The sequence below is a fragment of the Mustela nigripes genome, chromosome 7 (assembly GCF_022355385.1).
Source record: "Mustela nigripes isolate SB6536 chromosome 7, MUSNIG.SB6536, whole genome shotgun sequence".
NCBI lineage: Eukaryota > Metazoa > Chordata > Mammalia > Carnivora > Mustelidae > Mustela > Mustela nigripes.
In genome coordinates, this window is record NC_081563.1 from 88,441,489 (window position 1) to 88,465,354 (window position 23,866).

General features: G+C 38.9%; 1 protein-coding gene across 2 annotated transcripts in view; it reads left to right on the forward strand.

Moving 5' to 3' along the window:
- Positions 1–16,812: 16,812 nt before the first annotated feature.
- Positions 16,813–23,866, forward strand: part of GCC2 (GRIP and coiled-coil domain containing 2) — a 55,888-nt gene continuing 48,834 nt past the window's right edge. Inside the window, exons 1-4 of one of the 2 annotated variants that reach the window (XM_059406382.1) lie at positions 16,813–16,902; positions 17,419–17,475; positions 18,500–18,584; positions 19,907–19,974. In XM_059406382.1, the coding sequence (XP_059262365.1) occupies positions 18,548–18,584; positions 19,907–19,974 (105 nt within the window). In that variant the 5' untranslated portion in view covers positions 16,813–16,902; positions 17,419–17,475; positions 18,500–18,547. Of the gene's footprint in view, positions 16,903–16,956; positions 17,047–17,418; positions 17,476–18,499; positions 18,585–19,906; positions 19,975–23,866 lie in introns of those variants that run through there. The other variant, XM_059406381.1, reaches the window with a different exon arrangement.

Consider the following 23,866-nt stretch of genomic DNA (forward strand, 5'->3'; position numbering starts at 1 on the left):
CAATTCTAGGAACAGAAAATCGACCACTTTCAGGAGGAAGGACTTGAGAAGAAGTGAATCCGAAACATGAAAAGATAGACCGCAGGGGGAGGGGCGGGTTCCCAACAAGCAGTGGAGCAGCGGAGCACAAAATCAGAACTTTTAAGAAGTCTGCATCACTGAGAGACATTGCTCTAGAGGCTAAGCAAGGATGGAGCCCTCATGGGAACAGTGTGGTCTGAGGACCCATGAGATCACAGAAAGACCAGGGATGTCTGAGTGCAGCAGAGCTCCCAGGTATCAGAGTGGGGAAGCCAACTATAGAGATGGAGATGAGCAGTGGGCTCTCGGGTCAGGGTTACCTTAAACTGTGATCTGAGGCACAGTGAAGCCACTGCTCTTCAGGCAAGGACCTGACAAGTGGCAGATCCAGGGAAACTCACCTTCCTCCTCTGGGAGGATTGGTGCGGGAGTGCATGGCAGGAATCTGCTGGCTTTGGAGACTCCAAATGGGGCCATGCACCAGAGATGGAAACACTTGGTCACAGGCCAGGTGAGCATGGAGTGCAGCCAGAGACCAGGGAGACAGGAGCAATTGACTGCTTTTCTCAGGGAGCACTGAGGAGTCGGGCCCCAAGCTATCAGCTCCTCCAGGCCAGAGATTGGGAGGCCACCATTTTCATTCCTGTCCTCCAAAGCTGTAAAGAAAGCATTCAGGGAACAAAAGCTATGGAGAGTAAACCTGAGCAGACTACTTAGCCTGGCTCCTGGCAAGGGTGGTGTAATTCCTCCTCCAGCAAAGTGATTTGAGAATCACTACAACAGGCCCCTCCCCCAGAAGATTAGCAAGAACATCCAGCCAAGACCAAGTTCACTGATCAACGAGAACTGTGGAACTCCAGAGCTGGGGGTAAGCAACACATAGATTTCATGGCCTTTTTCCTGTGATCCTTTAGTCTTGCAAAGTTAAATTTTTTTAATTTTTTAATTTTATTTTATTCTTATTCTATTTTTTAACTTTTCCTCTTTCCTCTCAACGTTTTTTGATTATTTTATCTTATCAATATCTTTTTTAAAACATTTTTAAATTTTCATTATTATAGTCATATTTTATTCCTTCATTGTATTTAACCTTATTTTTTGTATACATCTAGGTTTTTTTTCTTTAAAATTCTGGGAAATAATTTCTTCTAATAGATCAAAATGTACCCTAAATCTACCTCCAGCCTGATCACATTCTCTCCTCTTTTTTTTCTTTTACCAACCGACCTATCTTATCAATTCCTTTTTTAGAATCTTTTTTAATTTTCATCTTTACAATCATATTCCATCCCTTCATTATGTTTAACTATAAATATATATATATATATACACTTTTCTTTCTTTGAAATTTTGGGAGGTAGTTTCTTCTAAGAAACCAGAGTATACTCAAAATCGACGGGTTGGTTCTGTTTTATTCACCATTCATATGTATGTGTGTGTGTGTGTGTGTGTGTGTGTGTGTGTGTGTATAAAATTCCCACCCCCCATCAAAATCCTTGAGGAGAACACAGGCAGAAACCTCTTTGACCTCAGCCACAGAAACCTCTTCCTAGAAACATTGCCAAAGACAAGGGAAGCAATGGCAAAAATGAATTATTGGGACTTCCTCAAGATCGAAAGCTTTTGCACAGCAAAGGAAGCAGTCAACAAAACCAAAAAATAACTGACAAAATAAGAGAAGATATTTGCAAACAAGATACCAGATAAAGGGCTAATATCCAAAAGCTAGAAAGAACTTATCAAACTCAGCACCCAAAGAACAAATCCAATCAAGAAATGAGCAGAAGACATGAACAGACATTTCTGCAAAGAAGACATGCAGATGGCCAACAGACACACGAAAAAGTGCTCCACATCACTCAGAATCAGGGAAATACAAATCAAAACCACAATGAGATACCACCTCACACCAGTCAGGATGGCTATAATTAACAAGTCAGGAAACAACAGGCATAGGGAAGGATATGGGGAAAGGGAAAACCTCTTACACTGTTAATGGGAATACAAGCTGGTGCAGCCATTCTGGAACACAGGATGGAGTTTCCTCAAAAAGTTGAAAATAGAGTTACCCTACAACCCGGTAATCGCACTACTAGGTATTTATCCTAACAATACAAATGTAGTTATCTGAAGGGGGAAAATGCACCTGAATGTTTTTAGCACCAATGCCCACAACAGTCAAACTATGGAAAGAACCTAGATGTCCATCAACAGATGAATGGATAAAGATGTGGTGTACACACACACACACACACACACACACACACACACAACGGAATACTATGCAGCCATAAAAAATGAAATCTTGCAATTTGCAACAATGTGGATCAAACTAGAGGGTATTATGCTAAGTGAAATAAGTCAATTAGAGAAAGATAATTATCATATGGTCTCTCTGATATGAGGAATTTGAGAGGCGGGGCAGGGGGTCATGGGGGAAGGGAGGGAAAAATGAAACAAGAAATGACTGGAGGAGACAAATCATTAGAGACTCTTATTTAACTCAGGAAACAAACTGAGGGTTACTGGGGCGTTGGGGGGTAGGGATAGGGTGGCTGGGTGATGGACATCTGGGGGGGTATATGCTATGTTGAGTGCAGTGAATCGTGTGTGACTGATGATTCACAGACCTGTACCCCTGAAGCAAATAATATATTATATGTTAATTAAAAAATTAAAATATAATGCTGACTGGCTAGAGTACATTCATGTGACTCTATAATATTTTTGTATCATGGAGAGGAAGGTATTACACTAAAGGTCAAGAATCCTAAATTCTGAAGTAAATGGAAAGATATTCCATGTTCATGGATTAGGAGAAAAATATTATTAAAATATTGATACTACTCAAAGCAATCTACAAATTTAAAATTTAAAACATTCTCAATCAAAATACAAACAGCATTTTTCATACTACTAGAGCAAACAATCCTAAAAATTTGTACAGAAGCACAAGAGACTCTAAATAGCCAAGGCAATCTTAAAAATAAGAACAAAACTGGAGATATCACAATAATAGATTTCAAAGTATACTACAATGTATATCAAAACAATATGGTACTGTCACCAAAACAGACATAGATCAATGAAACAGAATATAAAACTGAGAAATAAACCCACAATTATATGGTCAGTTAATCTGTGACAAAGCAGTAAAGAATATGCAATGGGAAAATTAGTCTCTTCAATAAATGGTGCTGGGAAAACTGGACACCTACCTGCAAAAGAATGAAACTGGACCACTTGCTTACACAAAATATACTCAAAATGGATCAAAGACCTAAATGTGAGACCTGAAACCATAAAAATCCTAGAAGAAAGCACAGATAGTAATTTCTGTGACACCAGACATAGCAACATTTTTCTAGATATGTCTCCAGTGGCAAGGGAAACAAAAGCAAAAATGAACTACTGGGACTTCATCAAGATAAAAGTCTTCTGCACAGCAAAGGAAACAGTCAACAAAATTAAAAGTCAACCTACAGAATGGGAGAAGATATTTGCAAATGACATAACTGATAAAGGGTTAGTATCCAAAATATAAAAAGAATTTATAAAACTCAACACCCCAAAAACAAATAACCCAATTAAAAATGAGCAGAAGATATGAATAAACACTTCTCCAAAGACATACAAATGACCAGACACATGAAAAGATGCTCAATATCACTCATTATCTGGGAGGTGCAAATCAAAACTACAATGAGATATCACCTCACACCTGTAAAAATGGCTAAAATCAAAAACACAAGAAACAAGACGTGTTGGTGAGAATGTAGAAAAAAGGAACACTTGTGCACTGTTGCTGAGACTGTAAACTGGTTCAGCCACTATGGAAGAGAGTATGCAGGTTCGTCAAAAAATTAAAAACAAAATTACTGTGTGATCCAGTAATTCCACTATTAGATATTTATTTATCCAAAGAATATGAAAATGCTAATTCATAGCATTATTTTTAATAGCCAAAGTATGGAAGCAGCCCAAGTGTCCATCCACAGATGGATAAAGATGAGGCATATATATATAATGAAATATTACTCAGCCATAAAAAAGGAATGAAATCTTGCCATTTGCAATAACTTGGATGGATCTAGAGAGTATAATGTGAAATGAAATAAGCAAGTCAGAGAAAGACTAATATCATGTGATTTGATTCATATGTGGAATTTAAGAAACAAAACAAATGATCAAAGAAAAAGAGATGTACAAAAAAATAGACTCTAAGCTATAGAGAACAAATGGCTACCAGAAGGGAGGTAGGGGAATTGATGAAATGAAGGCTGGGAATTAGGAGTACACATATTATTATGAGCACTGAATAATGTATAGAATTGTTGAATCACTATATTGTACACTTGAAACTAATACAACACTGCACATTTATTATATGGAATTTTATTTTTTTAATTAAATTTATTTATTTTCAGCATAACAGTATTCATTATTTTTGCACCACACCCAGTGCTCCACGCAATCTCTGCCCTCTATAATACCCACCACCTGGTACCCCAACCTCCTACCCCCCCACCACTTCATTCCCCTCAGATTGTTTTTCAGAGTCCATAGTCTCTCATGGTTCACCTCCCCTTCCAATTTCCCCCAACTCCCTTAATTGAAAAAAAAAAGAATCCTCAGTTCTGGTTCCAATATTCTCACTAGCCATTTTATGGCCTCTGACCAATATCTTAAACTCTGGCCTTAGTTTCTTATGCCCATTTATAAATAAATGGGCAAGATTCACACTGACTTTAACAAATATAGCTGAGGATCTAATGGGGCAAAAACTAATTTCTTGAACTAAAACTTTCTAATGTACTAACAAAAGAAAAGATCAGATGTCACTCAGAACCCTAAGTAACAGGTGTATTGTAATGAGGCCCTTCTGGAAATAATGCCCCACCTTTGTCATCTAAATCATATGAGGAAATGATAGTACCACGTCAACTCATGAGGAAGTTATATTTACTTAAACAGGGCCTTTTAATATCCTCAAATTATATTATTTGAATAGTGCTGGTTGACACAAAGCAGTCTCCTTCTAGCATTCAATGTGCCCAGTAACATAGCACATATTATTGACAAATATGAAGACAAATGTCCCTACTTTATATTTCTATGACACATTCAAGGTGATTTTTATTTTCTTTTTGAGATTTTCCTGTATTTTCCAGATGTTCAATAATGAACCTATATTACCTGTACAACTGGAAAGAAACACATCATTAAACTGGTCAGAGTCTCATTATGCTACTATGTGTCTTAAAAACATGAACTCATCAGTCCAAAGAATGTGAAATATAAAAGATAGTTTTTCTAAAATCTAAATATGGGGGCGCCTGGGTGGCTCAGTGGGTTAAAGCCTCTGCCTTCGGCTCAGGTCATGATCCTAGGGTCCTGGGATCGAGCCCCGAATTGGGCTCTCTGCTCAGCAGGGAGCCTGCTTCCTCCTCTCTCTCTGCCTGCCTCTCTGTCTACTTGTGATCTCTGTCAAATAAATAAACAAAATCTTTTTTTTTAAATCTAAATACATATTTACTATGGACTTAAGAATATCAGGAGATCTCAAAGGGTGCACAATTTATAAATATCAATTTATAAATATCTTTAATTCACTTAAGAACATATGAAAGATAAATATATTTGGGGGATTTCAGTGCTCACTATAACTAGTGAGATAAGAAATTAAAGAATTTTTTTCCTTCAGAGGAACAAGAGCAGAAGTTATCAAATGGTCAAGGATATTATGTCCATCTCTGTCATCTCAGAGAATAAAATTCTTGCACAAATGATATCCAGAAAGACGGGTGGCAGTGAACTGGAAGTGAGTGAGGTATTTAGTTGTGAGGTGGCCTGGGGACATTGTTAAGGATGCACTGACCCTTGTCCCGCTGAGGACTCCATGCTGCTCTACCTAACCTACAATTTATAGACAGTGTTACTCAACTCAATGCCAATAGAGGGGACAGGATGAGGAATGCAGGATTGAAAGGAATAAAAGAAGTCTCTTTTTTTTTTTGGTGTCAGATGTGAGAAAAACAGAACTGTACTGTAACAACACCAATTCTTCTGCAGCTATTCACATAGCTGCATTCCTGGAATGTAACTATTTCTTGCTGTGTTTCTCTGAAAGACCTCTACAGGACTGGAGTGAGCACAGTGTCTTGTGAACCTGCTGTTTTACTGCAAGTAATTTACCTATAGAGATGATGCTGCTTACCTTCAGTCATGAGGAACGAAATCTGAAGAGGGGTTAGATTAGAAGAGCTGAAAAAGGATGGAATGATTTAGCACAAGAAGGATCCGTTAGCTGTAAGTACATAGTTAGAGCATCTCAGGAAGTTTCCATGAATGGCAAGCAGAAATGAGCATTAGTGGAACAGAAATGGAGATTAAACCAGCTGACCTCTAAGGTACCATCCAACCTGGAGAGCTAAGCACCAAAGGCCTGTGTTAAAAGAACATGGCCAACTACAGAGCCAGCTTGAAGGGGTTCTCATAAATCAAAAATGACACAGTTTGAACATCAGAACAAAGAATAGCTGCAATAGATTGAAATTCATGTACCTGTTCTTTTAAAGATTTATTTATTTGTTTATTTTAAAGAGAGAGAGTGGGTGGAAGGGGCAGAAGGAGAGAAAGAAAGTCTTAAGCACACTCCATGCTGAACATGGAGCTCAACCTGGGCCTCAATCCCACAACCCCGAGATCACAACCTGAGCCAAAACCAAGAGTCAGATGCTTAACCAACTGCACCACCCAGGTGCTTCCATCAACTGTTTTTAAATCCAAGAATGTTGAATGGTTACAAGAGGGAAAAAAAACTAATTTGTCAATTTGGGATGATTATTTAGAAATCCATTGCTTTGAAAACTAGTTAAGTAAAGTGAGAATCAAACGCTTACCCTCAAGATAACAAAACAGTTAATGATAGGAACTTCTTCCTTGAGGAATCATTTCAGCTAATACATTGAAGAATGATAGGATCTGAACATCACCATTTTGCAACTCCTAATGATCTAGGCAGTGATCATCAATGACTGCTCACATCACAAGACAACAGATTTTATATATCTCCTGATGGAAGTACATAACATCCCTTATCAAATACTCTTCACATACACATGCACACACACACAAACTAAGTCTGATCAAGCCTCTAAATTTAACTAGTACTTTATAGGAAACCGAGGAAAAGAAATATAGTAAATGGGACACAATACAAAATACGCAATACAAAAAATCCAACTGTAATGGTGGGAATGCAAGCTGGTGCAGCCACCCTGGAAAAGGGCAGGGAGGTTCCTCAAAAAGTTGAAAACAGAGCTACCCTACAACCCAGCAATTGCACTACTGGGTATTTACACTAAAGATAAAAAAGTAGTGATTTGAAGGGGCATGTGCACCCAAATGCTTATAGCAGCAATGTCCACAATAGCCAAACTATGGGAAGAACCTAGATGTCCATCAACAGATGAATGGATAAAGAAGATGTGGTATATCTATACAATGGAATACTATGCAGCCATCAAAACAAATGAAATCTTTCCATTTGTGACGACATGGATGGAACTAGAGGTATTATGCTAAGCAAAATAAGTCAATCAGAGAAAGACAATTATCATATGATCTCTCTGATATGAGGAAGTTGAGAGGCAGCATGGGGGGGTTGGGGGGTAGGAAAGGAACGAATGAAACAAGAAGGGATCGGGAGGGAGACAAACCATAAGAGACTCTTAATCTCACAAAACACATTGAGGGTTGCTGGGGGGAAAGGGGTAGGGAGAGGATGGTTGGGTTATGGACATTGGGGAGGGTATGTGCTATGGTGAGTGCTGTGAAGTGGGTAAACCTGGCGATTCACAGACCTGTACCCCTGGGGCTAATAATACATTATATGTATTTTAAAAAATTTTAATTTTTTAAAAAATCCAACTATAAGAAAATGCTTAGGATAAACTACTCCTTTTCTTTAATAACTGAAAGGAAAAGGGAAGAGATGGAGTGGCCTATAGATTAAAAGAGACTTGAGAGACATATAAATCCAATTGCAATGTATGGCTCCTAACATTCCAAGAAAATCAAACTCTAAAAAGAATATTTTGTTTGCTGCCTGGGTGGCTCAGTGGGTTAAAGCCTCTGCCTTCGACTCAGGTCATAGTCTCAGGGTCCTGGGACTGAGCCCGACATCAGGCTCCTGCTCAGAAGGGAACCTGCTTCCTCCTCTCTCTCTCTCTGCCTGCCTCCCTGACTACTTGTAATCTCTATCAGAAATAAAATCTTTTTTTTATAAAAAGAATATTTTGTTAAGAAATTTAACAAATATGAACATGGGGCATGTGGGTAGTGCAATCAGTTAAGCACCCATTCTTGGTTTTAGCTTGGGTTGTGATCTTAAGGTTGTGAAATTGAACCCTACATCAGTCTCTGCTCTCAGTGCAGAGTCTGCTTGAAATTCTCTTTCCCTCACCTTCTGCCCGTCCCACTCATGCTCTCTCACTCTTTCTCTCTCTCTAAAACAAATAAATCTTTAAGAAAAAGAAAGAAAGGAAGGAAGGAAGGAAGGAAGGAAGGAAGGAAGGAAGGAATCTAGCAGGGGCACCTGGGTGGCTCAGTGGGTTAAAGCCTCTGCTTTCGGCTCAGGTCATCATCTCAGGGTCCTTGGATGGAGCCCCACCTCTAGCTCTCTCAGCAGGGAGCCTGCCTCCCTTCCTCTGCCTCTCTGCCTACTTGTGATCTCTCTGTCAAATAAATCAACAAAATCTTATCAAAAATAAAATAAAATTTAAAAATAAAAAAAGAAATCTAGCAAATGCGAACATTAATGGGATATGCTATGGTATTAATAATTTATTTTTATATGATAATAGTATGGTTTTACTTACCTTAAAATGTTTGTCTTTTACAGATACATTCATAAATATTATAAATTAATTATATGCTCTCTGTGATTTGTTCCAAAATAATGTAGGATAATTAGGGAGGTAGTAAATGTGAGTAAAAGTGAAATAAGATTATGCATTGTCAATTATTGAAGACGGGTGATTTATATACATGAGGGGGTAAGCATATGCTTGAGAGAGAAAGAGAAAGAAATAAAAGGATGTGGCAATCTTCCAGGCTACCACAATGGAACAAATGTCCCAAATAAACAAAACCAACTAGAATATCATCAAAGAGTACACAGAATAGAAAGAGAGAGATAAAAGGGACATAACAAGAACAGAGGCACTTTCAGAAGTGTAGGGGGCTGAAGCGCACGGGTGACTCAGTCAGTTGAGCACCTGACTCCTGGTTTTGGCTCAAGTTATCTCAGTGTTGTGAGATAACGCTCCACATCAGGCTCTGTGCTCAGTGGGGAGTCTACTTAGATTCCTCTCTTTCTCCCTCCATTCTGCTCCTCCCCTGCTTGTGCATTCTCTCTCTCTCTCTTCCCCTCAAATAAATAATTAAGTAAATAGTCATCTAAAATTTAGAAAAGGGAAGTATAGGGGTCTAAGGAATATCATATTTTTTAATACTAAATACTTATATTTTATTGTATGTTAAGATAGAACAATATACTCCCCTTACATGAGATACATCTTTACTGAAAATTAAGCCCTGTTTATAAAGTGATATGAATTAGAAGTTTACTGAGAAAATCATATTTTTAATTTCACCAGACTTGTTATATTTTTACAATAAAGGCATAGCAGTGTTTTAAAAACAGAGGGTTTTATTATTATTATTGTTTTTATTATTACATGTACAGAGAGTTGATAAAGGGCATCTATATCAAACCTATAGCTAAAGAGAGTCAATTATCATATGGTTTCACTTATTTGTGGAGCATAGCAAATAGCATGGAGGACATGGGGAGTAAGAGAGGAGAAGGGAGTTAGGGGAAATTAGAAGGGGAGGTGAACCAAGAGAGACTATGGACTCGGAAAAACAATCTGAGGGGTTTGAAGTGGCAGGGGGGGTGGGAGATTGGGGTACCAGGTGGTGGGTACTATAGAGGGCACGGATTGCATGGAGCACTGGGTGTGGTGAAAAAATAATGAATACTGTTAAGCTGAAAATAAATAAAAAATAAATTAAAAAAATAAAAAATAAAAATAAAAAGGCCATTAAAAAAAAACCTATAGCTAACATCATAATTAATGTTCAAAGACTGAATGCCTCTCCCCCTAGGTTGGATGGAGGCAAGAGTGTACAGTATGAGAAGTCTTAGCCTGTGCTATAAGAAAAAGTAAATAAAAGGCATACTTATGAAAAGGAAGAAATAAATTTGTCCCCATTCTTAAGATGACATGATTGTCTATATAAAAAAATCTAGGGGGAAAATATCTATGAAAAACCTTCTCAGGGACGCCTGGGTGGCTCAGTTGGTTGAGCAGCTGCCTTCGGCTCAGGTCATGATCCCAGCGTCCTGGGATCGAGTCCCACATCGGGCTCCTTGCTCCACAGGGAGCCTGCTTCTCCCTCTGACTCTTCCTTCCACTCTGTCTACCTGTGCTCGCTCTCACTCACTCTCTCTCTGACAAATAAATAAATAAAATCTTAAAAAAAAAAAAAAGAAAAAGAAAAACCTTCTCAAACTAGTAAGTGCATTAGAAAGCTTATAAGATATAAGATGTTGAGAGGCAATTCTGGGGTGCCTCAATGGCTCAGTCAGAGGAGCATGAGACTGCTTTTGGGGGAAAAGAAAGAAAAGAAAAAGAGAGGCAATTCTTCTTGGATTTCTCATTATTCTGTGCATCTTTCAGGCAGAGGCCCTCACAGTTTTTGAACTAGACTGTTTTTTCAAAGATCTTGAGCAGCTGAAATAAATGGTGTCAGCAATGGGGATCTAGAACTTTTAGAGACTCAAAAACATTAGATGCATTTGGTTCAGCTCCAAGCAGCCACCACTCTACTCAGAACAAAATGTAATATAAAGTCTTGTTTACTGGCATGTAGCTGCCCTTTCCTTCTCAATCCTGATCCCTCTCTTCGCATCCATTCCTTCTACCCAGATGCTTTTAAAAAAAAAAAAAAGACTAGGGTTGGGTGCCTGGGTGGCTCAGTTGGTTGAGCTATTGCAGCTCAGGTCATGATCCTGGAGTCCTGGGATCAAGTCCCACATCAGGCTCCCTGCTCAGCAGGGAGTCTGCTCCCTCTGACCCTCCCCACTCTCAGGCTCTTTCTCTCTCTCTCTCTCAAATAAATAAATAAAATCTCTTTTAAAAAAATAAAAATAAAAAGACTAAGGTTTAAGCAAAGATCTTCCTCTCTGCAAGTTGAATATATAAGTCTGTATGTGCCCACCTGAATATGCTAGGGAACCTCAAGAGTGAGAACCTCAAATTTTTATGACCATCCTACCTGGACCCTTGTAAGGGCTCCATCAATTGATGGAGTCTGAACAAGGTTCATAATGCAGGAAGGAAGCTAAAGTGACCTTATGGGAGGGGCCTTCTTAGTTGATTCAACTGCTACTGTTTCTATATCTGAATTTTAGGTAGGAACTTATGGGTTGTGTGCTGGTGGCTCCCCAACCCATAAGTGCCAGAGGGCATCTTCCCAATAAAAAAGAGCCTCACATAAAAATGGGTTAGTGGGAGAAATTCTTCTACCATTTGCTACCAGTGGGTGGGTTAGGATTTAATGCAAATCCCTCTCTTCTCTCATGTCCAAAGGCATTCACCATAAAGATGATGTGCATTTGGGTGGTTAGCAAGTTAGAAGCCTCAATTTCAATGGCCCTGATGGGGAGTAACACATGCCTTCTAACAGAGAAGGCTGGTAAATCCCAGTAAAAGTCAGGGGGTTGGTAACAAGTAAAGTTTCTTGGAACTATGAATCAAATGATTCCTATTCACAGAGCTCGATCCTTCTGAAAGTCAAGGAAAAACTGTTGTCTCTCTGCTTCCCTCCCCCAAAATGGAAGCCTTATTCGGCTCTTTGGAAGCAGGGGATAGTACATGCTTCATTTGGGCATTCTACTGGCCCTTTCTATAGCTGTCCCATAAACTGATATCATTTGAGCATTTGAGTGTAGTACAAAACAACAGACTTCAAGGAAGCTCTATGGCAGGCTTTGGCATTCTCACTACCTTGGGGTTCCATATCTCTAACAACCACTTTGGACCAAAAGTCTCTGTGACTGACGATTTTGTTGACAAAAGCTTCTGGGAAAGGGAGGCAGCCTCCATGAGGAAGTGCCTCTGGGGTTCTGGACTCAGTGCCCCCCATCAGGGTTACCAGGTGCATCCCTTCTGAAAAGCAGCTATTAGCTTGCTACAGAGCTGTGGTCAAAACTGAATGAATGGCCCATGTAAGCATTATAAGTCTCTGGCCCAATATCTCATTTTTGGATGACTCAACTCAAACTCTATGACTGAAAATGTGAACAAGGCTCACAAAACCAAGGTTTTTGATGATACATCATCAAATGTAAAAGATATGTTCAAGAACAGCCAGCCAAGCCCCACAGACAGCCAGGCTTCACAGAAAAAAAAAGAGGCAGCTATCTCTCTGAGGGAAATTTTGCCATCCACTCAGTCATGTGAGCTATTTTACTGGCTCATTGGACCCTCAATTCACAGACTCCCCTGAATTCTGAGCCTGGTTTGGCTCTGCTAAAACTCAGTGGTTTCCACTGACTGCAGCTACTGTCCAACCTCAGTGCTAGCACTGCAACTCCAAAAAGGAACATGGCACTTCCACCCAAAGGACTGAACTCAAGGTCCTTCTCAGGGCTCTGGCTAATACTGCCTGATGAACCTTGCTTTGTGTTTACTGATTCTTGGGCTTTTGCCAGCGGCCTAGATATCTAGGTCTAGACCTTTTCGAAGATCTGCCACTTCGAAAACTACAGATTGATAAATTAAAGACACCTCTTTTGAGGCTATGAACTGTGGAAACAAATTATAGCTGCTGACTAAACTTTCTGGGGCCCTCATGTAGGTGCCCACAGAAAGGTCCCATTCTCTGATGGTTCTACTCAGAATCAACTACTAACTGGGCCTGCACTTCTCTTGCTGCTATTATCATGCTGCCTGGAGCCATCATAACACATCCACCATCACAAAAAAAGGCACTGAGGGAAGGGCTCTGTTTCTGTGGAGGCTCCCTCTGCATTCCAGACCTGTGACTCCTGTCTAAAGTTGGCCTGGCTGTCTCTGGGCCAACAGACATTCAACATCCTTGCCTCACCCCCTCCCATATCTCATATCATTTGAGTGTAGTACAAGTTATTTCTTGATGATGCCTCATCCAGATGACACTTTATCAGGTTATGGTGCTGTTGTTTCAGCCCAATCAGCCAACCACAATCACTCTGTTGTGACCCCCGAGACCACTATGTGTCACATGTTTGGTTTTGTGGACAATTTGCAACTTGACCATAGTACACCATTTATTAAAAAAAAAACTTATTCACAATGGGCTGATGAGGTATTCAATGGATCTTCTGTACTCCCTGCAATCTACAGGCATTTGGTATTCTTTTTTTTTTAAGATTTTATTTATTTATTTGGCAGATATTACAAGTAGGCAGAGAGGCAGGCAGAGAGAGAGAGAGGAGGAAGCAGGCTCCCTGCTGAGCAGAGAGCCTGATGCGGGACTTGATCCCAGGACCCTGAGATCATGACCTGAGCTGAAGGCAGAGGCTTAACCCACTGAGCCACCCAGGCGCCCGGCATTTGGTATTCTTAAGCAATGAAACAGCCTTCATAAACATCGACTTGAAAAGGTTTTTAACCACTTCCTTGGTATCCTGGTCTGCATACCTTACTAAGGCAGATGGTCACTAAAATGTGGCTGTCCCTGGAAAAAAGATCATTTCTTATCTTCCACATCCTAGATAAAGATCAGGATGAAAGCTTGGCAGTTTCTTAAAGAGTTAAGCATATGCTTATCATAGAGCTCAGCAAATATAACTTGTAGGTATGTACCCTAGAGAAATAAAAACTTGTGTTTTCACAAAACCTGTACATGAAAGTTTATAGTAAGCCTATACATAATCACCTAAAACTAGAAACCCAAATGTCCTGCAGTTGGTGAATGATAAAAATTGTTATATCCATATAACAAATAAGTATTTATCAAGAAAAGAGAACAAATTATTGCTAAATGAAACAATTTGGGTGAATCTCAAAGGCATTTCGCTGAGAAAAAAAAAAGCATTCTCAAAGGTTTCATTCTGCATGTTTCCACTAACATGCCATTCATGAAACAACAAAACTACAGTGATGAAGAATCAACATGGAGGTTGCCAGTGATTAGGGATGGGAGGAGTGTGTGGCTAAAGTGGAGTAGAATGAAGGAATTTGGAGGGATAGCAAAACTGTTCTCTAGCTTGACTATCCCAGGGATTCATAAGTCTGTACACGTATTAAAATTCGTAGAACTGTGTACCCCCCAAAAAAGTCAATTTTACTCAATGTTAATTGAAAAAAAATAAAATAAAAAGTGGGGAAGACTATAGTCATCAAAAAAAAATCTCAATTTTTTAAATTCTTTTTTTAAACTGAGATAGAACTCTCATCATATATATTAGTTTCAGGCATGTAATATAATGACTCACTATTTGTATATATTGTGAGATGATCACCATAATAAGTCTCATTAACATCTGTCAACATTAACAAAAACAGTTCTTGTGATAAGAACTTTTAAGACCACTCTTTTAGAAACTTTCAAATATGCAACACGGTATTATTAAATATAGACAACAGGCTGTACATGATCTTCCCATGATATCTTATAACTGGAAGTTTGTACCTTTTGACCACTTTTACCCATTTTACCCACTCCCCACTTCCTGTCTCTGGCAACTACCAGTCTGTTCTCTGTATCTATGAGCTTGCTTGTTTGGGGGGTGAGGCTGATAATATGTCAAAGATATAAAATAATTAACCAAAATGTCAATTTTTAAAAAGACCAAGAAATGTCTGTGGAAACGTTCCAGATTAAAGATGACTAAAGAGATATGACAATTAAATGCAATATGATCCTAGGTAGATCTCATACTGGAAGGGGAAAAATATAGGTAGAATGCTTTATATTAATAAAAAAAAATATATCACTGTAGTTGCAGGTCTAAGCATACTCAAGACCTAGAAAAAATTGATTAGTGAACTTAAGTTCCATTCTGCTAACCCTTTCCTATATCAATTAATAGATTCAATTAAGTATTCATAATGTGCGTTTATATACAGGGCAACAGAAAGTCCTCTTTTTCTCCAAAGGCTGCCCCAAATCTCGAACTCTTCTAATTCTACCTGCAAAAGTATCTACTCACTCCTCTTCAATAGTTTGCTGCCATAGAAACATTAAAATGTTTTATGGCTTTTAAGAGTTACTTGCTAGTTTTTTAAAAAGTTGTCTGAGATTATTTTTCTAGTCCCCACGAAAGTCATACATTTTATAACATTGTACAACATCCAGATTTATGGATATATTCTCAAGTCAGCTCATCTTAAAGAGATAGTTTGTGTTTTTCTCAAGCTGGCAAACTTTTCCTCCCAAGATATGTATAATGCTGTTACAAGGAACAGTAAATCCCAATGCTAACTGGCTCACTTAATAAAGATCAGTTATAGACTCATTCATCATAGATCGATCAGCACTTCAGCTTTATTCTTCTGTGACTGTCTTCGTTCTGCTTTTCTCCTGATAATCCATTTTGTCCTCAGGCTGCCTTCCATCATAAGAGGCAAATGTCTATCAAAAGCAATCAGGGCTATATGTTTCTTCAATCATATTCAAAGAAAGAGAAAACACTATCATTAAACCAAAATATTAAGCAGAAGTCCCAAATGTCACTGACTGTATACCTGACATCATGCACTATCTTTGAATCAATCTCAGCCAAAGACTAGGTACTACACACTACCAAAGAAAAACAGATGTTGGGGAGGACATTATGTTGTCTGCAATAATTTTTTTTTCTCTATTATAGATCTCTCTCTTTACTTAGTAATGATTAGCCACCACTTATTTCATACATATTGTAGGCTGCCTCTTCATATCCTTACAGCCAGATCAAACTCCAGGGAACGAAGTTGTATATTCCAATTACTTCATTTAAGGAGCTTTGTTGTAAACATTATTGGAAAGTAGGGATGACGGTAAACCATTTCACCAAACAGGAGGGCCAGTCAGGACACAACAGCAGCTCGGGCCACTCAAACAGCAAATGTAATGGTTGTGTCCTCAGAAGTAAGGATTCTTGCTCCCTTCTCCTGTTTGGTGTTTCCCCATCTCTGTCCCATCTCCCTGAGAGAGGCCCTCTCTTTTGCTTCCTACCACACCAGCATGGGTTCCGAGCCCTCTAAGGCAGAGCTCCCCGGGGGACCTCCTCTCAAGAGCCAAGAAATGCCTACTTCAGGAGAAGCTCCATCCTTGGCTTCCTCAGCGTCCTAGGAAGCTCACACGAAACCCTGCCGGACAACATCGGCCTTAAGAAACGCCTCGAAATCAGCGGTCTGTCTGACAGGCACTCTGAGGCTTCCCCTCAACAGCAAGGTATCTGGCCTTTCGGGGGTGCCTACCCCCTGTACTCCCATCATCTTTACTGGATTTTAAGATGAGGAAAACAAGGCCCTGAGGGGTAATTTCCCCAATTCTCATAGCCAATAAATGGAAGTGGCAGGATTCAAATCCATCAGGGATTGTGTCACTCAATACCAGAGTCTGACCCGCCCGGTGACCCCGCGGAAACTTTCTTCTGCGTCGATTAGTCAGCCGCCGGTAGGCGCCCGGGAAAGCGGAGAGTTCAGCAGCGGGTGACAGCACGCGGGGACCCTCCTCTCGGAGCAGAAGCGGAAGCGGAAGCGTCAGCGGGCTGTAGCTATGGAGACGCGAGGGGTGGGGCCTCCCTGAAGAAGCACGACCTTTAACCTGCAGCCGAGGGTACGTCAGAGGCGGCCGCAGACGGAAGTGCGGAGGCGGCGGCGGGGCTGCCGGGCTGCCGGGCTGCGGGGCAGTGGCGCTGCCGGGCTGCCGGGCCGCCGGGCGGCGGGGCCGCGTGGTCACTACGGGCCGGCTGCCATGGAGGTAACGGTGCCGGGGCGGCTAGAGTGGGACGCGGGCCTACCACCTCCCTGCCGGGCCTTCCCGCGCAGCGGTTCGGGACTCAGGGGTGGGCGCAGTGTGAGGGCTTGGCAGCCTCCCCTCCGCGCCCCGCAGCCCGGCTCTGCCTTCGTCTCTCCCTCTTGCCCCAGACTCAGCCCCTCGCGATTATCTGGCTCTTTTACAGCCAGCTTGTATACGATTTCCCACACGACAGACCCCTCTTTTCTAGTTCTTTCTCACGTAGGAGTTTCCTATGCTTGATTCCACGGAAAGGCTTTTACCTATAAAGATTCCAGCGTTCCGTCTGGGATTAGGAGAAGAGTTCTGACGTCTGGGTTTGATTTTGTTTTGCAGGATCCTGTTCAAGATGGGGTGGCTTCACCAGCCACCCCTGGGACCGGGAAGTCTAAGGTGAAAAGAATACAGTACTTTAATAGCTGGCTCACCGAAGGGTGGAGGGGTGATGAATGGAGAACTTTGGCATGGGTAGGGGGGTGGCCTATTTAAAAGAAGTCCTTCTCCAAGGGATCTCAATTTTAATTCACACAGTAACCAATCTGTTGTTTTTTCGTTTTGTTTGTTTGTTTTTGAAGTTCCCTGCTATGGAAAGAGTTGACTTTTTGTTTACTTCCTGCTCCTGGTTAGCACTGCTGAGAGATTCTGCAGTTTTTCAACCATTAAAGCGATCTAATTTATGAGCATTTATATAGTGTAGTGGAAAGAGCAGTGACGTAAGTAGGATTCAAGGGACTCTATTCTGTAGGCTTCTCCAATTAAAAAAAAAAAAAAAACCTGAATTAGGTCATTTTTATGGTCCCATACATTTAATACTCAATGAGTCTTAACCACTAATGGTTTATTGCTTGCATACTAAGTCTTTGGCACTTACCTGAACACTTAATTACTTCATTTAAGCTCAATGGTAAGCTTAAATGGTCAGTCAGGTACTTATTTATCCAGATTTTACAGATGAGAAAACTGAGCCCAGGGCTTAAGTAATTCCCTGATTTCTTAAAAAGACTTACTACACCCTAATTCTTCTTGTTACTCTAATTATGCTTATGTGTTTTCATGTAGCCAAAGACTGATTTCAGCCTTGAATAGGATAATTTTTACAGCTCCAAGGAACTATAAGTAGAATTAGTCCCAGTCCCCTAATTTTACAATTAAATCAAAACCCAGAACGTGTCTTAATGTAAACAAGAATATATGTACAGAAGAGGGTATGTGTTGGTTTTTTACATTTCATAGTAATTGCTTAACTAATAATTGTTTAGTTGAAGTTGCATTTGCTGCTGCTTCAAAATATGGTTTAACTGACAAAGATTTATTCAGTAGGATGTTTTTAGGAGGGCATTATGTTTATTTTGTGTGTGTATGTGGTATAATAGAAACATGAGTTATAACAAACTGGTAACATCATTACACCTTTCAGCTGGAAACATTGCCCAAGGAAGATCTTATCAAGTTTGCCAAGAAACAGATGATGATAATACAGAAAGCTAAATCCAGATGTACAGGTATTGAGTTGAAAATACTCATCTTCACCACGATCTCATTGAAACACGGTTAAAAATAGTGGGTTTTTAATAGTATATTAGCTTATTTTGTTTACCGGTATATCCAATAAAATCATAATTATAATGAATCTATATTATTTAACATTTTAACCATTTGCCTGTGATTTTTTTTCCCATTTCACGTCTCTAAACTGTAGTTATCTTTGAATTATTAAAATAAAATCAGGGAAGAGGATCTTGAAAAAAATTGTTAAAATTAAGCACATTTTTTTTTTACTTCATTTGGATTGTATATTGATCTGAAAAAGCATTTTTTCCCCTAGAGCAATCAGTTGAAATGTTAGAGAAATAAGGTTGTGAGCCCAAAGAGGCAAAAAGAGTCCTCAAGTAAAATAATAAAAGATTTCCATTCCTGGAATGTTGAAGTATATTTATTTGCTGAAGTTGATTGATTGCTATTCACCCTTATATTCCAAAAGGATGTAGATATTAGTATCCTTTTTAATATGTGTGGTGAGGACATGAATTTCCAATGATTAACAAATGTTAACTGCCCAGCCTTAAAGCCAAGATTTATTTTCTACTGGAAAAGGTCAAATTGTGTTTAGGGAGGTTGGATCAGCTTGTGTTAAAGAGAGTAATGGATTTAGAAAAGTGTTCTAGGCTCCAGACCTAGACATGAGTTAATGAAATAGGTTAGCATTTATGCTTAACAATGAGGTTAGTTGTTGCTTTAAGATTATACAGTAAGAAGTTATTTACAACTAAAATAATATGTCTGGGATTTGCTTCAGAAGTATCAGGATGGGTAAGAAAAAAGGAAAAGGGAGAAGTAAATATAGGTCGGGATGAAATAAGAATCCATGTAATAATTGCTGAATTAAGGTGTTGGGTGTATTAATCATGAGTTTTTCGTAAGAAAAAGGAAAGTAAAATGTCATACTAGGTAAAGTTAATACTTTCTCAAAATATCTGCCATTTAGAAACAAGATGGGATTGGGAGGGAGACAAACTATAAGTGACTCTTAATCTCACAAAACAAACTGAGGGTTGCTGGGGGGAGGAGGTTTGGGAAAAGGGGGTAGGATTATGGACATTGGGGAGGGTATGTGCTTTGGTGAGTGCTGTGAAGTGTGTAAACGTGGTGATTCACAGACCTGTACCCCTGGGGATAAAAATATATGTTTATAAAAAATTAAAAAAGAAAAAAAAATCTGCCATTTAAATGTATTCTGATTTACAGTATTTTTTAAGAATGTACTTACCACTTCAGATAATAATTTCTTCATTTCTGAACTGGTTTTTTTTAAATAACTATTTAGAACTGGAGAAAGAAATTGAGGAATTGAAATCAAAGCCTGTTGCTGGAGGAACTGATGATATTATTAAGGTAATGCAGCGGTTGCAAATATCGCTTTAATCTTTATGTATTTAGTTAGAGGAAATGTCTAATGACAAACCAGATTTCCTTTAAAGCTGTCAGTCTGCCAGAGCCGTCTGGCTTTCTGTCCCTGTTTTTTTACTCCCTCCCTGCCCTTGGTTAAGTTTTTTACCTCTGGTTGCCTGTCAAAAGAGTTAAATGACCCCTTCGTCCCTTTCTGTTCTAAAATGAGTGTGTGTTCCTCTCGTCTTCATCCCACATACTCTGTAATTAGGGGTTTGCCTTAATCACAGCCCTGCTCTTCCCTCCCCCCCTCAGAAGACCCATGCTCAGGAATTTGATGATGATTTTTAGGTTGATAAATACATATAATCTATTACATATAATAGACCTATATCCCTGGATGTGACTACTGACATTTATAGCTGTTTGGGGAAAGAAATATTCACCCATTTTTCTTATCTTCATATTCAGACCAAATCCCCTTGCCTGGACAACCAGTGGCAGCACTGTTCTTCAGGACTTTTAACTTTAGAGACTCTTCAGTTTTCCTGTTTCCTTTATCCTCTACATGTGTCAGCCACCAGTGACTTCTCGTTCTTTCAGGATAGTGCTGCAATTTATCAGTATGCTTTTTTCATTTCTATGGCTGTATGCTAAATGCCTCATGTTATACTTGACTTTTTTTGATACCTCCTTAACCAGGCTCTCTTTTCTCTGTTAAGTTTTGAGTGCTCTTACCAGATCATAGGGTACTATTTTTATTTTGGTACTCCCTGTCAAAGAAGGTTATCCTTATTTATATGCCCTTAATCCTGACTGACAGCCTCCTCACCCCCAGTTTGGCCTAACCTTCTTTATAATTTCTTTTACTTCTCAAAGCTCTGCAGTAATTATCTTCCTTTTTTGTATTTATAGTTTGAGTCTTGATACCTGTTCTTTGATTATACATTTATAAATAATCATATTCTTTTACTAATGGCCTGTGAGCAGTGTACAACTGAAGGACTCCCAGAGAGTTACTGTAAGAAAGCTTTAAATCCCGATGCATATTATGCACTTGCTTTGTTCTTTATTTAGCTAAGACAGTATATAAAGCTTGCACAATGTGCACAAATACCATTTGGATTCACAGTGTACTGATTTACTTAAGTATTACTGAATTCATAGTAGTTTTCTTTGTTTATTTGGTCATTTTGTATTTTCTTAATCAGTGATAGCTAAAGTAAAACTACTTGATATTTACCTAAGAGTGTTGACTCTAGAGCCAGACAACCTGATTCAGATCTTTGGGTCTCTGCTCTGCCATGTACTACCTATATGGCCATAGCTAAGTTTCTTCCCTTTTAGCTCCTTCACCTGTAGACTAGAGAAAATAATAATACCTACTTTTCATAGAGGTGTTGCATTTTGAGTTAATACATGCTTAGCACTTAAAATTGCATCTGTCACATAAGTTCTCAATAATTAATTATAGGGACACCTGGGTGGCTCAGTTCGTTAAGCATCTACCTTTGGCTCAGATCATGATCATAGGGTCCTGGGATCAAGTCCTGCATTGGGCTCCCTGCTCAGTGGGTAGCCAGCTTCTCCAAGAACTCTCTGTGCTTCCCCTGTTTGAGTTCCCCCCACTTTGTACCTACTATCTCTCACTATCTCTCTCTCTCACATAAATAAATCCTTTTAAAAAATAACTTATTGTAATTATGTTACTGGCATATTTTGTTTGTTGGTGTATTTAACACATACACACCAAAAGGGGGGGTTTGTATTTGAATAGAGAACCACGGAGGCTTCTTTCTAATTTAGTATCAGTTAACTCTTAGCCCTTGAAATACTTGTTATACACTTGCATTCCAGAATATCTAAATATCTGCTCCGTATTTTCTTCTTATCCCCAATTGGTGTATTCTCCCTTTCTGTCAAAACTACTGAAGAGGAGATTAGAAAATTTGCCCAAATTAACGAGCTTTACTTTTCAGGTTAATTTCATATTAAAGCATGTTACCCTCACCATTCAAGTTTCAGAAAGTAACTTAGTTAAAATTTATGGGAACAAAACCTTTGGCTTGTAATTCTAATGAGAGAAGTACTTCGGGGAGTGATTGAAAGAGATATATATCAGTTATTCCATTGCTATCTGTAATTTTTCTGTTTTAGAAAAATCCTATACTGTGATGTAATGTATTCTCTACACCTCTGGAAAACTTCTTGCCAAGTTTTATCTCTTCATTAGGAAAAGTACCCTGAAAAAATGTGGCTCTGCATACAGAATTTTCTGTTTTTCATATAATCTTAAAAATTTGTCTTTTAAAAAAAGTTTTAATTATAATTAAAATTTCTGGAAATCATCTTATTTCTGGTAGTGATCTTCTAGTGCATTGGGATACATCTAAATTTTTATTCAAAGCTGAATGTTTGACGTTTATTTTAAAAATAGGAATTATGTCAAATAGGAATCCATGTCAAAATTTGAATTTAAAAATAGGAATTATGTCAAATAGGAATCCATGTCAAAATTTGAAGTGAACTTACATGCTGCTTCCAAAGGCAAGGGGAAGGTGAAAACTGCATGTTAAGAGAATGGAATTTCTAGTACAGTCATCTTTGTTACTATCTCTTTGCTGGAATCAAATCTATGTTGGCTGTTCTCAGTTAATGGCCTCTCTGTATCTCCTAAATTTAATAAATGTATTTAGGCTTCCCCTGATATTTAGCAATCAGAAGTTTATATTGCAATGCATTATGTAGTGTGAAAAACTAATTTTAAAACTAAAATTGTTTTAACCAAAGTAATATACGCATGTATTTACAAGTAATGCTAATAACTAAAGAGCTTATTGTGATACTAAGTAACTTGTGGGTATTATTTCTGTTTCTAAATAATATGGTTGTACTGCTATTCCTTGATTTATTCGCTTTAGCCATTTAGTTATTAATTTGCCATTACAGCAGATGAAAATTTAGCTATCTTTCATAGCAACTCCTACTTTAGAATGGTCAAAGCGATCAGATAATCTTTCCCATTTTTTTCCTGGACCACCTCCTTCTAGAGCCTTCTGTCCTGCACTAATTTGTTCTTGTCATTCTCTGTGTCTGCCGCAGTGTTCCTGGAACTGGCCTTGTGCCGTGATCCTGTGAATTTCTACACTGCTTTCCTGTATTGGCCCCTATTTGCTAGGTGATATGTCATTGACTTTCTTGGTTAACCTCATCTTTGTAAAGCATGTCCTTCAATCGCATCCTAAGAAGGGATGGAAAATGTTGTCAGCCCATATTTTAAAATAGCTTTAATCTGCCCTTGTCTGAATAATGGCTATAACTTGATAGAAAGCTCTAAATTTTCTGCATGTTTTTTTTTTTTTTTAAGATTTTATTTATTTATTTGACACAGAGAGAGAGATCACAAGTAGGCAGAGAGGCAGGCAGAGAGAGAGAGGAGGAAGCAGGCTCCCTGCTGAGCAGAGAGCCCGATGCGGGACTCGATCCCAGGACCCTGAGATCATGACCTGAGCCGAAGGCAGCGGCTTAACCCACTGAGCCACCCAGGCGCCCCTGCATGTTTTTTTTTTTATTAAAGTTTTTCTTTATTTCATGTAAGTTCAGAGGCAGGCAGATCTAGGGTGATAGTGGACTAACACTTCATATTTTAACATTTATCTAGATTTTAACCTTTAGAATTAACTTTATCTGGATTCATGGTGAATTAGACTTATGATTTTCCTGTTTGTAAAGTCCTTGGATATTTGTATCAAGTTATGCAAATTTTATAGAATAACTTGGAAATCCCTTCTTATTTTGTCTGAACAAGTTCATATGTAATTGGATAATCTGTTCTTCGAAAATTTGATGGAATCCACCTGTAAAACTTCCTTCTGTTTGGTAGACAACTTTTAAACCA